The following is a 13,620-nucleotide window of genomic DNA, read 5'->3' on the forward strand; positions in this document are numbered from 1 at the left end:
GGGGCGCCTGGGTGGCGCAGTCGGTTGAGCGTCCGACTTCAGCCAGGTCACGATCTCGTGGTCCGTGAGTTCGAGCCCCGCGTCAGGCTCTGGGCTGATGGCTCGGAGCCTGGAGCCTGTTTCCGATTCTGTGTCTCCCTCTCTCTCTGCCCCTCCCCCGTTCATGCTCTGTCTCTCTCTGTCCCAAAAATAAATAAACGTTGAAAAAAAAAAAAAAAATTAAAAAAAAAAAAAGCAGACATTGAGGAAACTAATCTTTTCTTCAAGTGAAAGAAAAGAACTTAGTTTAAAGAAAAGGCCTTTGGAAAATACCACTAGGTGAGAGAGGCTAGGAATATATCTGTAATAATGCTAATGGTTGTGAATGATATTTTAATAAACATAAAAATCCAAACATTTAATGTATGCCATCCTTTTTAAGAATCAACTATATAGGGATGTCTGGGTAGCTTAGTTGGTTAAGTATCTGACTCTTGATTTCTGCCCAGGTCATAACCTCACAATTTGTGAATTTGAGTCCCACAGAGCCTGCTTGAGATTGTCTCTCTGTCTCTCTCTCTGCCTCTCCCCTGCTGTCTCTTTAGCATGCATGCATGTGTGTGCGCTCTCTCAAAATAAATAAATGAACTATAGTTATAAAAAAGAATCAACGATATATATTATTAGTCCAGTGATGTGATGTATTCCTAGGGGGTGCTATTGGGTAAGTTTAGTAACCAAGCTAATATATGCAGAGTACATGAAGCAGAGCCAATATAAATTCTATGGACACATTAGCTGTTTTTATACTTCTATGATTTTGAGAGACTATATTTTCATTTTTAAACAATAGAGGTATAGAAAATAAAGTCACCTACCCCATAATTTCCATTTTCAGTGTCTATTTTCTCTTAATTAAAATAAACATTTCTGATCAGCACTCATGATTCCAAGCATAATATTTGGAGTAAATTTCTACTTGTTCATATTTTCTATCCAAATGAGTTTCTTTAAAACTCTTCAGATGCTTAACATTATTCAAGAAATAAGGTAGGAAATCTTATTTATTTGAAGGATTCATATCTTTGGTCTTCCTAAATTTTCATTGGCCCTGTGAATGAGCTCCTAATATATATCATCATAAATGTATACCATATTTCATTAACTGTAAAGACTTGCTAGCTTCATTTATTCAGTTTATAAAATGTCTGTTAAGTACAAAGTGGAAAATATAGCACCATGCTGGGTATTCCAGGGGACTTAGGATGATTAAACAATAATGTGTGTCCTTAAATCCTTTCAATTTTATAAGGAAAATATGTAGATCTGTAGATTATAGCAGGAAGAGTACTATAAAAACAGCATTTATTTTTTCCCACTATCATCATCATAAGATACATCATGAATCTATATTTCAAGGAATTCGTTTCCTAAATTCACAACACATGTGAAATAGAATTAATCTTATAAAAACTAGATTTTATTTATTACAAAGTTTGTTGGGCTTAGGATTTAGTATTAGGAAAAAATTGTCTTTATGTTTTTGAGACATTAAGCTAATTTATCCTTTAAATTTCTCCACTTTTAGATCCCCAATTTTTTGCATTTGACACCTGTAGCAATTAAGAAGCACTGTGAAGCTCTTAAAGGTAAGTGATTGTTTTAGTATATGAAGTTAATACTGACTTTGAATAGAATAATCTCATTTCTAGTGATAAAAGAGTCAGTTTATCAAGAGACTACAACATCCGTAAATGTTTATGCACCTAAAATAGGAGCACCTAAATATATAAAGCAAGTATTAACAGAACTGAAGGGAGAAACAGATAGCAGTACAACAATAGAGGACTCCAGTACACCACTTTCAACAATAGATAGGTCACCCAGACAGAAAATCAGTAAAGAAACACTGGATGTAAACTATATATTAGACCAGATGTGTTTAACAGACGTTTACAGAATTTGATCCAACAGAAGCAGAATACACACATTCTTTTCAAGCCCACAGGAAACATTCTCCAGGATAGATCACGTGGTAGGCCACAAGACAAGTTGTAACAAATTTTAAAATATTGAAGTCACATTAGGCATCTTCTCTGACTACCCTGGAATAAAACTGGAAATCTATAACAAGAAGAAAACTGGAAAATTCACAAATATATGGAAATTGAACAACATGCCCCTAAACAACCATTGGTTCAAAGAAGAAATCAAAAGAAAAATTTTAAAAATCTTGAGACAAATGAAAATGGAAACAGAACATACCCAAACTTACAGGATGTAACAAAAGCATTTCTAAAACAGAAGCTGATAGCATGCATTAAGAAAGAAAGAGAGATCCCAAATAAACAACCTAATATATACCTCAAGTAACCAGAAAAAGATCTAAGCCCAAAGGTAGTAGAAAAAAGGGACTAAAGATTAGAATCGAAGTACAGACTAAAAAGGGAAGAAAAAAGATCAGTGAAACTAAGAGCTGGTGTTTTGAAGAGATAAACAATATACACAAACCTTTAACTAGACACACCAAGAAAAAAGAGGACTCAAATAAATTGCAAATGAAAGGAGACATTACAATTGATATCTGAGAAACATGAAGGATCATAAGGACTACTGTGAACAATTACTTGCCAACTAATTTGACAACCTAGAAGAAATGGATAAATTTCTAGAAACATACAATCTACCAAGACTGAATCATGAAGAAAGAGGAAATGTGAACAGACTAATTACTAGTAAGGAGATTGAATCGGTGATCAAGAACCTCCCAACATGGGGCACCTGGGTGACTCAGTCTGTTAAATGTCCAACTCTGATTTTGGCTCAGGTCATGGTCTCATAGTTCGTGAAGTTGATTGACCCCCATGTCAGGCTCTGTACTGACAGTATGGAGCCTGCTTGGGATTCTGTCTCTCCCTCTCTCGTTGCCCTTTCCCTGTGCTCATGCACTCTCTCAAATAAATAAAAACATTAAAGAAAAAAAAAACCAACAAAAAAAAGTCCAGGATTAGGTGGCTTTACTGGTGAATTCTAATCATTTAAAGAGGTAATACCAGTACTTCTCAAGTTCTTCCAAAAAAAAAGAAGAGGAGGGAACACTTCCAAATTCATTTTATGAGACCAACATTACCCTGATAACCAAAAGAAGACAAGGATACTACAAGAAAAGTATCATAGGCCAATATCCTTGATTAACATAGAAAAATCCTCACCAAAATATTACCAAACCAAATTCAACAGTACATTAAAAGGATTGTGTCTGACCAAGTGGGATTTATTTCAGGGATGCAAGGATGGTTCAACATACTCAAAAATCAAGCAATGTAATATGTATCCCATTAACAAAACAAAATGGGAAGAAACATAGTTAGTAAGCTGCTTGACATGGGTCTTCAATAATTTTTTGGATTCGATACCAATAGCAAAGACAGAAGTAAAAACTAAAAAGCTACTGCACAGTGAAGAAAACCTTTGACAAAATATAAAGGCAACCTACAGAATGGGAGAAAATATTTGCAAACCTCAGGTCAGAGGTTTATATCCCCCAAAAATGAAGAACTTCTATAATTCAATAGCAAAATAAGCCAGACAATCCAATTAAAAATGTAAGCAGTGGATTTGAAGAATTAATATTGTTAAAATGTCCATACTACCCAAAAGAAACTACAGATTCAATATAATCCCTATCAAAATACCAACAACATTTTTCAAGAGGTAGAACAAAGAATCCTAAAATTTGGAACCACAAAAGGCCCTGACTAACCAAAGCAATCTTGAGAAAGACCAAAGCTGGAGGTATCACAGTCTCAAGATTTCAAGATATACTATAAGCTGTAGTAATCAATACAGTATGATATTGGCACAAAAATAGATATATAGATCAATGGAACAAGATAGCCCAGAAATAAGCCCATGCTTATATTATATGGTCAGTTCATCTGGAGGCAAGAATTATGCAATGGGGAAAAGACAGTCTCCTCAATAAATGGTGCTGGGAAGACTAGACAACTACATGCAGAAGAATGAAAGTGGACCACTTTCTTACGCCATACACAAAAATTAACTCAGAATGGGTTAAAGATGTAAATGTAGACCTGAAACCATAAAATTCCTTAAAGAAAACATAGGCAATTGTGTCTTGGACATTGACCTTAGCAATATATTTCTCAATAGGTCTACTCAAGAAGGGAAATAAAGTTAAAATAAACTGTTGAGACCACCAAAATAAAAAGCTTTTGCTCAATGAAGGAAACCTCAACAAATTGAAAAGGCAGCCTTACTGAATGGGAGAAGGTGTTTACAAATGATATATCTGATGAAAGATTAATGTCCAAAATATATAAAGAACTTACATAACACCAAAATAGCCCAAATAATTTGATTAAAAAATGGGCAGAGGACTTGGATAGACATCTTTCCAAGAAAGACCTACGCATCGTCAGTGGGCACAGGAAAAGATGCTCAGCATCACTAATCACGGAAATGCAAATCACAACCACTAGGAGCTACCTTTCACCTGCTAGAAATGGCTGTCATCAAGAAGGCAAGAGATAACAAGTGTTGGTGAGGATGTGGAGAAAAGGGAAACCCTTTTGTACTGTAGATTAGGAATGTAAGTTGGTACAGCCTCTATGGAGTACAGTATGGAGTTTGCTTTAAAAATTAAAATTAGAACTACCATGTGATCCAGCAGTCACACTTCTGGGTAAATATCAAAAGAAATGAAAACATGGTGTTGAAGAGCTATCCGCACTCCCATGTTTGCTGCAGCATTATTTACAACAGCCAAGAAATGGAAACACCCTGAGTTGTTGATTGGATAAAGAAGTGGTGTGTGTGTAATAGTATTTAATTGTGAAGGAAGGACTGCTGCTGTTTGTGACAACATAGATGGACCTTGAAGGCATTATGCTAAATGAAATAAGACAAAGACAGTTAGTGTATGATTTTACTTACATGTGAAATCTGAAAAAGCTGAACTCAGAAATAGTAGGGACTGAGAGGTGGGGGATAAAAGGGAGACATTGGTGAAAAAATACAAACTTCCGGTTTTATGGTAAGTTCTGGGGATCTAATGTACAAAATAGTGATTATAGTTATTAATACTGTATTATATAGTGAAAAGTTGCTAGGAGAGTAGATCTTAAATATTCTTAGCACAAAAATGATAATTACATGATACAGGTATTAGCTAGTGTTACGATTGTAATTATTTTGCAATATATATAGGTGTATCTAATCAACACATTATATATCTTACACGATGTTTTATGTCGCTTATATCTCAATAAAGATGGAAGAAAATCTATCTCATTTTTAATATACTAAATAGCCTTATATTCTGAGTCATTGCTAATTTTTCCTTTTTTTACAAAAATTTTCAAGTTGTTTTCAGTGAAGACGTCAAATCTGCAAATTTCTTCCTTCCTTCCTCCATTTCCTTCCTTCCTTCCTTCCTTTTCTTTTTTTTCTTTTCTTTCCTTTCTTTCCTCTCCTCTCCTCTCCTCTCCTCTCCTCTCCTCTCCTCTCCTCTCCTCTCCTTTCCTTTCCTTTCCTTAAACCACTCTACAAGTGTCTATAAATAATAAATAGAACCAGAAATCATAGTCCTTGCTCAAATAGGTTAGGGACTTACTGTTGCATTATAGGCAGTGCATACATGAAAAGACTGAAGAAAATATTACAGTGTTGCCAATGGATACGAATCAATATAATCCAAACTGAAGATAATGTAGAAGGATGCTGAGTCAGTGGAGTCAGTAATCAGATACTTTGCAGAGTAAGAACTTAGTAAGTGATATATAGATGTGGTAACATCAAGTAGTAGAAAAGCTGATGATAAAGAGCAATAGTCTTGTATTTCTTCTTTCCCATCTGGGCCCTCATTTCAGAAGTGTTCTCTTTTAATCATTGTTTAGATCTGGTAATTACTTGCTGAGAGTGTATTTACTTATTTTTCTGCATATTCTCTCTACATAATGTTCATTATATATTCTCTCTCTTTATTACATATATATGGTTATATAATACAGTAGCATATGCATATTTTGTATATATATACATAAGATAGAGGTAATCACTAGAACATGGTTATATCTCCAGTTCTAAATTTATTTGAACAATAATTTGAACAATTAATTTGAATAATATTTATTGATTCCTAGATTGAAATAGATTTCACTTACTCTCCTTCCCACATGCATGGAGGTAAAGGCAAAAAAATTTTTTTTCATAGTTTTATGCATATTTTCATAATGTATACATATTAATTTCTGATGTAGTTTGCATTGGACTACATACAGAATAAGCACATTTGAATTGTTTTAGGTTTATAGCTGTTAGTGATTGGTTGTGTAGTGTAATTCAAGTGTTCATACCTTCAGATGAATCTTAAATTCATGCTCATTAAAAAGGAGATGTATAAATACTCAATACACTTGTTAAGACTTTCAGGAATGAAAATGAAATCTAAAAACTCCTCACAGGCAGCCTGATAATGCTGGAAGGAGAAATAGTATAATGATCATGGTTATGATGAAATTGGAGCTTTTGGAAGGGCCTTTTATTCAAAAAAGTAAGAAGAGATAAAGAAGTCTTAAGAAGTAGGAATAATGGCTTTACTCTTGAAGTGAGGGAAGAAAAATCTCTCCTGTGTCCTTTCATTTATGTGGTCTTCTCTTTTGGGATATTAGGGTACATTTCTATCCTAGATTGTATGTTTCTATTTTCATTAGTGCCTGGTGATAGAGTGATACTGATTACTTTTCCAAATTTGTGCTCTGTTTGGGACAAGGCATATATCACTTTTTGATCCTTTGTAAGGCCAGTTAAGGCATATATTACACTGTGATAAAACTCATTTTTCTCCCTTTTAAACATTTTTAAATGTGAATTTCTAATCTAGAAACTGATTTTTAATGAAGTATTTCTAAAATACTTCATAATTCTTAAAGACTTTCATAAGCACATTCAGAAGAGTAGCATTGTATTTTAAGTATTTAGGTGCTTTAATCTTTCTTTAATTTTGTCTTTACATTTTTGCCAGCTTCTAGATTTAGATTGTATCTTCCAAATAACTCAAAGGCTTTTTAAGTATTTCTTCTCAATTTTCTTTCAAAGTAGGTCAGTTCAGATTTTATATCTAACTTGCAAGTGGAAAATCTGAAGCACAGGAAACTTAGGTAATTTACCAAAACTTTTAATAATCAGTGGCAGAAGCTAAGTAAAAACCAAGGTCTTCCGAAGTCTAGTCTATTGCTCTACCTATCAGATGAATAGGGGTCTATTATGTACTTTCCAGTTGGCTATGTTTTTTAGACATATAATCCGGTAATTTAAAAGTTGTAATTATCATCTGGTTATTGAAATGTCTTATTCAAAGTTATAAAAAATAAAGGACTCAGTACAAACCCAAGAACTCATAAAATTCTCCAAACTAGTCTCTTATAAAGTGCTTGGCAGTGTTGCATCTTACAGTGCAGAATGTTGGAATGAGTCCATGATGGGAATGAAATTTAACTTCAGTAATCATGCTCTTTTCATGTTATTTAAATGTCAGAATGCTTTTAATTGCAGAGATACTTCTTTCCCCTCAAAGTGTCTCAGTATTGCTCTCTTAAGTAGGGTGTTTAGGGAATGGTGTGAGCTATACTTAATTTGCTAACATATATTTAGTTGCAGAGCTTGGAGAGTCTCTGTAACCCACAGTGACATTTTGCTGACTGCTATTAAAGCCTAAATGGGAGCTAAATATAGTACCTGCTATAAGAAAATTGTTAACTCTGGGAAATGTTATTGACAAAGTACTTTTTACTGTCCCTTAAATCATCATATGGAAGAGTTCCCATGTGTCCCTGTGATTGTGACCAGCCTTTCCTACAGTTGTGCTTTTTGGAGAAAGCACAGACCATGAGGTCTAATGTGTTTGACCTCAGAAACTGATTACTTCGAGATATTCTTAGAATGAGGTTGTTTGGGGCTCCTGGGTGGCTCAGTTGTTTAAGCATCTGACTCTTGATTTTGGCTCAGCTCATGATCTCACAGTTTGTGGGATCGAGCCCCGTGTTGGGCTCAGTGCTTGGCAGCACAGAGCCTGCTTGGGATTCTCTCTCCCTCTCTCTACCCTTCCCCCCTTACATACTCTGTCACTTAGAATAAATAAACTTAAAAAAAAAAATGAGTGAAATTTCCATTGAAGGGAACCTGATGGTGTCTGAAGTTTTCATCTCAAGCTGAGAGCCCTCTACCACACTAACTTTAGGAATAGGGCAAAATGAAATCAGCTATCTACTTACACAGTCCCTTGATACGGATAGCTGTAGGAGACTGTGAGCTCTTTTCCTTTTAAGTCCCCATCCCTACATTTGAGGCCTGAGTGTATGCCTCTGTGCCATGGAGATAGGTGGTGTGGTGTTCTTGTTCACAGTGCTTGGAACTTTATTTTGTAGCCCCGTTCTAGAGCCAGTCCCACCTCTCCTCTAGGCTAGCCATCTTGCCTGAATATGAGGACAAGTCTCTTCCTCTTTCCATTTAGCCCCATTGGCACAGAAGGCACATAGAAGCAGCATGAATTACCGTTAAGGATCTATCTAAGAATGTCTTAGGCATTTGTACCTGTTTCAGTGTGAGGCCCTATTCAACTCAGTTTCTGAAAGAATATAGACCATATCTCAGTTTCTTCTAAGAGCTTTTTCAGAGCTTCTTTCAGTTGCCTTCAGTTGACCCTTAGTAACTTTCATTTGGGAATGAATTACTAACTAGTAATTACTAACTAGTAACTACTAATTACTAATCACTCAAAAACAATAACGCTCTGAGCACTGTGAACTCTTTGCTTCTAGTTAGTGAGGAGGAATTAAACTGTCCCATAGGAGGCATTGGCAAAGCTATAATAAACTTACATAAAGTCATAGTTCTTTTTTAACCAAACTTACTGCTCCCTACCAGACCTGAACTATCTAAATCATTCCTTTGATTACATTCCCTAATTAGGGTTCGTCTAAGAAGAAAAGGGATGAGGAATGATGATGTGTTTGTAAAGTGCAGAAGACAATCTGTTCTTTCATTCTATGTAACCAGAGAGTCCTCTCCCTCAATAATTTGATTTTGTCTGGTAGCATACATTGTAATGAGAAGTTACTTGCAAAACTTTACTTGAGATAATTTTTTTAATTCTCAGATTTCTGCACTGAATGGCCAGCTGCACTAGACAGTGATGAGAAATGTGAGAAGCATTTTCCCATTGAAATTGACACAGCTGATTATGTTTCGGCAGGACCATCTATTAGAAACCCCAAAGCACGAGTAGTAACTTTAAGGGTAAGAAATATTTTTTTAAAAATAAGAATTATTATAATACATTATTGCAAAGTAGCATTTTGTATGTGTGCTTGTAAAACTGGTACATATTTATCATAGAAGATTTGGAAAATATACAAGTGTTTTAAAGTGTTATAAAATTGCCTATAATTCTACCACTTACAGATAACCACCATTAACTATTGGAATTCATTTTAGTATATATACAGTCAACCTTTATGTGTGTTAATAGGATGATATTACTTTGATTAGTTATCTGTTTGTTTTTTTTAATGTTTATTTATTTTTGAGAGAAAGACAGAGCATGAGTGGGGAAGGGTCAGAGAGAAAGGGAGACACAGAATCTGAAGCAGGCTCCAGGCTCTGAGCAGCTGTCAGCCCAGAGCCCAACCTGGAGCTCAAACTCACAAACCGTGAGATCATGACCTGAGCTGAAGTCAGATGCTTAACCAACTGAGCCACCCAGGCACCCCTCTGTTCTTTTTTATTTAGCAATATGGATTAAAATTTTTCCAGAGTTTTTAAACATTTTTTAATTTTTTTTATTGGAGTATATTTGACATTACATTATTGTATTAGTTTTAGGTATACAACCTAATGACAATTATATACATTACAAAATACTCACTATGATAAGTATAGTTCCCATCTGTCACCATAAAAAGTATCACTTTTTAAAAAAAATTTTTTAATGTTTATTTTTGAAAGAGAGTGTGCAGCAGGGAAAGGCAGAGAGAGAGCAAGAGATGCAGATACAGAATCTGAAGCAGGCTCCAGGCTCTGAGCTGTCAGCACAGAGCCCAACACGGGGCTTGAACTCACAGCTCATGATCTGAGCTGAGTGTGTGATGCTTAACAGACTGAGCCACCCAGGCACCCTTGTCTTTATTTTTAATGGCTGCATAGAATAACATGTAAATCAAGATCTGTTTTGTGCCAAGAAAGTGTTTGAGGCTGGGGGTACAATGTTGATCAATTCAGACATAGTCCTTTTCCTGAAACTGAAGTGGGAGGTACAAACGAATTATTCAATAATGTAGATCTACCATATTTAAGTTATCCATATTATGGGATATTTAGACTTTCTCACAGTATTCTTTATTAGAACAATGTAATGACTATCCTTAGAGATTAGTATTTGTGTATATTCCTAACTATGTTCCTGGGATAACTTCCTGAAAGGAGAACTGTCAGGTCAAAGGATGTAGATCCTTTGAAGTTTTTTGAGATATATATATATATATATATATATATATATATATATAGTAAAATTTTTTTTTAATTATACATTGTAAAATCCCTGCAGGAAATGTAAACACACACACACACACACACACACACACACACAAAACACAAAAAACAAGCAGACTGTGAGAAAGCCTATTTTCCTGGACCTTCACCAACCTAGATATTATTATTACCTAGCCATTTAATAGTAAATATATATATCTCATTTTTAAAATTTGTATGTATTTGAATTCTAATGAGAGTGAGAATTTATTACTTTGCAAATTGCTTTTTTTTTTTTTGGTCATTTGACCATTTTGATGTTGTATTGATTACTTGTATACTTATTGTTTCTTTTTAGTACCAGCTTTATTGAGATATAATTCACATACTATAAAATTCATCCTCTTAAATGTACAATTCAGTGGTTTTTAGTATTTTCACAGAGTTATACAGCCATCACCACTGCCTCACTCCAGAAATTTTTATCACCATAAAAAGAAACTCTGTATTCATTATCAGTCACTCCCCTTTCTTCCTTCTCTTAACCATCCCCAAGCCCCTGTGAACTACTAATCTGTGTTTTGTATCTGGATTTGCCTATTTTTGACATTTCATATGAATGAGTCATACAACATGTATTCTTTTCCTTAGTAAAATTTTTTCAGTGTTCATCTGTTGTAGCATGTATCAGTTCTTCATTCATTTTTATAGCCAAATATTTTACGGACAGTAATCTATTTTATTTACCCATCCATTAGTTGGTAAACATTTGGGTTTCCATTTTTTTGCCATTATGAATAATGCTGCTGTGAATGTTCACGTACAGGTTTTTGTATGGACGTGTGTTTTCAGTTCTCTTGGGCATATACCTAGGAATGAATTGCTAGGTCATATGGTAATTACATGTTTAACATTTTGAGGAACCGCCAAGCTGTTTTCCAAAGTGGCTGCACAATGTTACAGTTTCACCAGCAGTGTTTGAGGGTTCCAGTTTCTCCACATCCTCATCAATGATTGCTATTGGTGATCTTTCTAATGGGCAGGAAGCGGTAGCTCATTGTGGTTTGGGTTTACATTTTCCTGATGACTAATGATGTGGAGCATCTTTTCATGTACACATTGACCGTTAGTATATCTTTTTGAAGAAATGTCTGTTCAAATCCTTTGCCCATTTTTTAATTGAGTAATTTGTCTTTTTCTTGTTTGATTGTTTATAATGTCACTTAAATCTTTTTAAATCTAGAACAGCCTAGGACCTCACTACTGCTATCCCCACCTGCCCTCTCATGACAATGACTTATTAAAAAGACAGATATTTTGGAGGCACCTGGTTGGCTTAGTCAGTTGAGCATCCACTTAGGCTCTGGTCATGATCTTGCAGTTTGTGGGTTCAAGCCCCACATCGCTGTTGTCAGCACAAAACCTGCTTCAGATCCTTTGTCCCCTGCTCTCTGCCCCTCCCCTGTTTGTACTTTCTCAAAAAATAAACAAAAAAAAAAAGTTAAAGGCAACTATTTAAAAAATTAAAAGACAGATATTTTGTCATATAGTGTTTCCTTTCCTACTTTCTAAATTTGTCTGAATGTGTCCTGATGTCATTTACCTTATTTCTTTACCTTCTGTATTTCTTATGAACTGGAAGTTAGATTTAAGGAACTGATTACAGTGAAGTATTTTTAACAGTAATTGGTAGATGGTGTTATGTATTTTATAATGTGTTACATGAGCAGGCATGTAAAGTCTGGTTGCCTCATTCTCAGTATGCTGAGACTGACCACTTGTTTTAAAGGCTAGCAACCTGATCATTCCGTTGCAAAATTTTTTGGGTTTTTTTTGTTTGTTTGTTTTGGCTTTTTTCTTTTTTTAGTAATCTTTATACCCAATGTGAGACTTCAACTCACAACCCCGAGGTCGAGAGTCACATGCTCTACTGACTGAGCCAGCAAGCCGTCCCCATTGTGAAGTTTTTTTTTTTTTATTGTTGTTGTTTTGCTGTTCCCTTGAACAGGGAATCTGTAGGTGGGTACATTCAGTAACTTTTGATCAAGTAAAATCATTGTTCTTTTTGATGTTCAAAGTATAGCCTAACTTGGGTGGGAATTCTTTTAAATTCGTTCCTATGTCTTTTTGTTACAATCCTATTAGCATTAGAAAATTTCTTTGCATTCTGGCGCAAGACGGCCCAGGTTCACTTTATGTTTTCCTTATCCCAGACCTAGAATCAGCCTCTGTGTCTCCAAGGTGCCCTAATACCTTTTAGTGGTCATTGATATATAATAAGAGACCAAATTCTGAATGCTATGAATTTTTAGTTCACTCTTTCAGAGATTTCTCAGGAAATAAATGATAAACAATAGTGGTTTTAATTCCCCTTTCTAAATATCTATAGCTTGTTTTTTCTTTTTGTGCTTTTCATTCGATACAATTTCTAAAATAATGTTTATGTAGTCCCGTATCCTGTTCTATACTTTAATGGGTGTGCTTCTGGTGTTTAGCCTCTAAGTATAAATTGTAATTCTGTTTGAGATAATATCCTCTATTATGTTAATGGTGTGTCCTGTTCCTATCGCATTTTTGGAATGATCTCCTTTGAATCGTGGTAATTGTTAGGTTTTCAATTACTGAAGCATTTCTGAACCCTGATTATTGCTTAGTACACCATTCTATTACTTTACTGTAGATTTGCTTTGTTAGCATTTTATTTAGGATCCTTTGTCCTAATCTCATGTTGGAGAAACGTTAAATCCCTGCTCTTACTCATCAGGAGCATTCCACCTACCGTAGCAGTTCCAGTGTCTTGCTGTAGTAACTTCTAAGTTAGTATTTGAAACCACTATTAGTTTCCTCTGGTAAAAGAATCTTAATCCACATGGTATTTCTTTCTCATGGGGCGGTTAGCTGATGGTTTTGTTTTGTTTTGTTTTGTTTTGTTTTGTTTTGAACTAGAAAAGTTTTAGATTTACGAAAATGTTTCCAAATAGTTCACAGAATTCCCCTGTATTTCACACCAAATTTCTCCTGTTACAACATCTTATATTACTATGATACATTTATTACAACTAGTGAGTCAATACTGATACATTATTAATTAAA

General features: G+C 34.8%; 1 protein-coding gene across 2 annotated transcripts in view; it reads left to right on the forward strand.

Moving 5' to 3' along the window:
• MRPS35 (mitochondrial ribosomal protein S35) overlaps window positions 1-13,620 on the forward strand; it is a 48,104-nt gene that overhangs the window by 7,600 nt on the left and 26,884 nt on the right. For both annotated transcript variants that reach the window (XM_030322049.2, XM_032593940.1), the window contains exons 4-5: window positions 1,568-1,628; window positions 9,158-9,297. In XM_030322049.2, the coding sequence (XP_030177909.1) occupies window positions 1,568-1,628; window positions 9,158-9,297 (201 nt within the window). The remainder of the gene's footprint in view (window positions 1-1,567; window positions 1,629-9,157; window positions 9,298-13,620) is intronic.

Source organism: Lynx canadensis, chromosome B4 (genome assembly GCF_007474595.2).
Source record: "Lynx canadensis isolate LIC74 chromosome B4, mLynCan4.pri.v2, whole genome shotgun sequence".
Lineage (NCBI taxonomy): Eukaryota > Metazoa > Chordata > Mammalia > Carnivora > Felidae > Lynx > Lynx canadensis.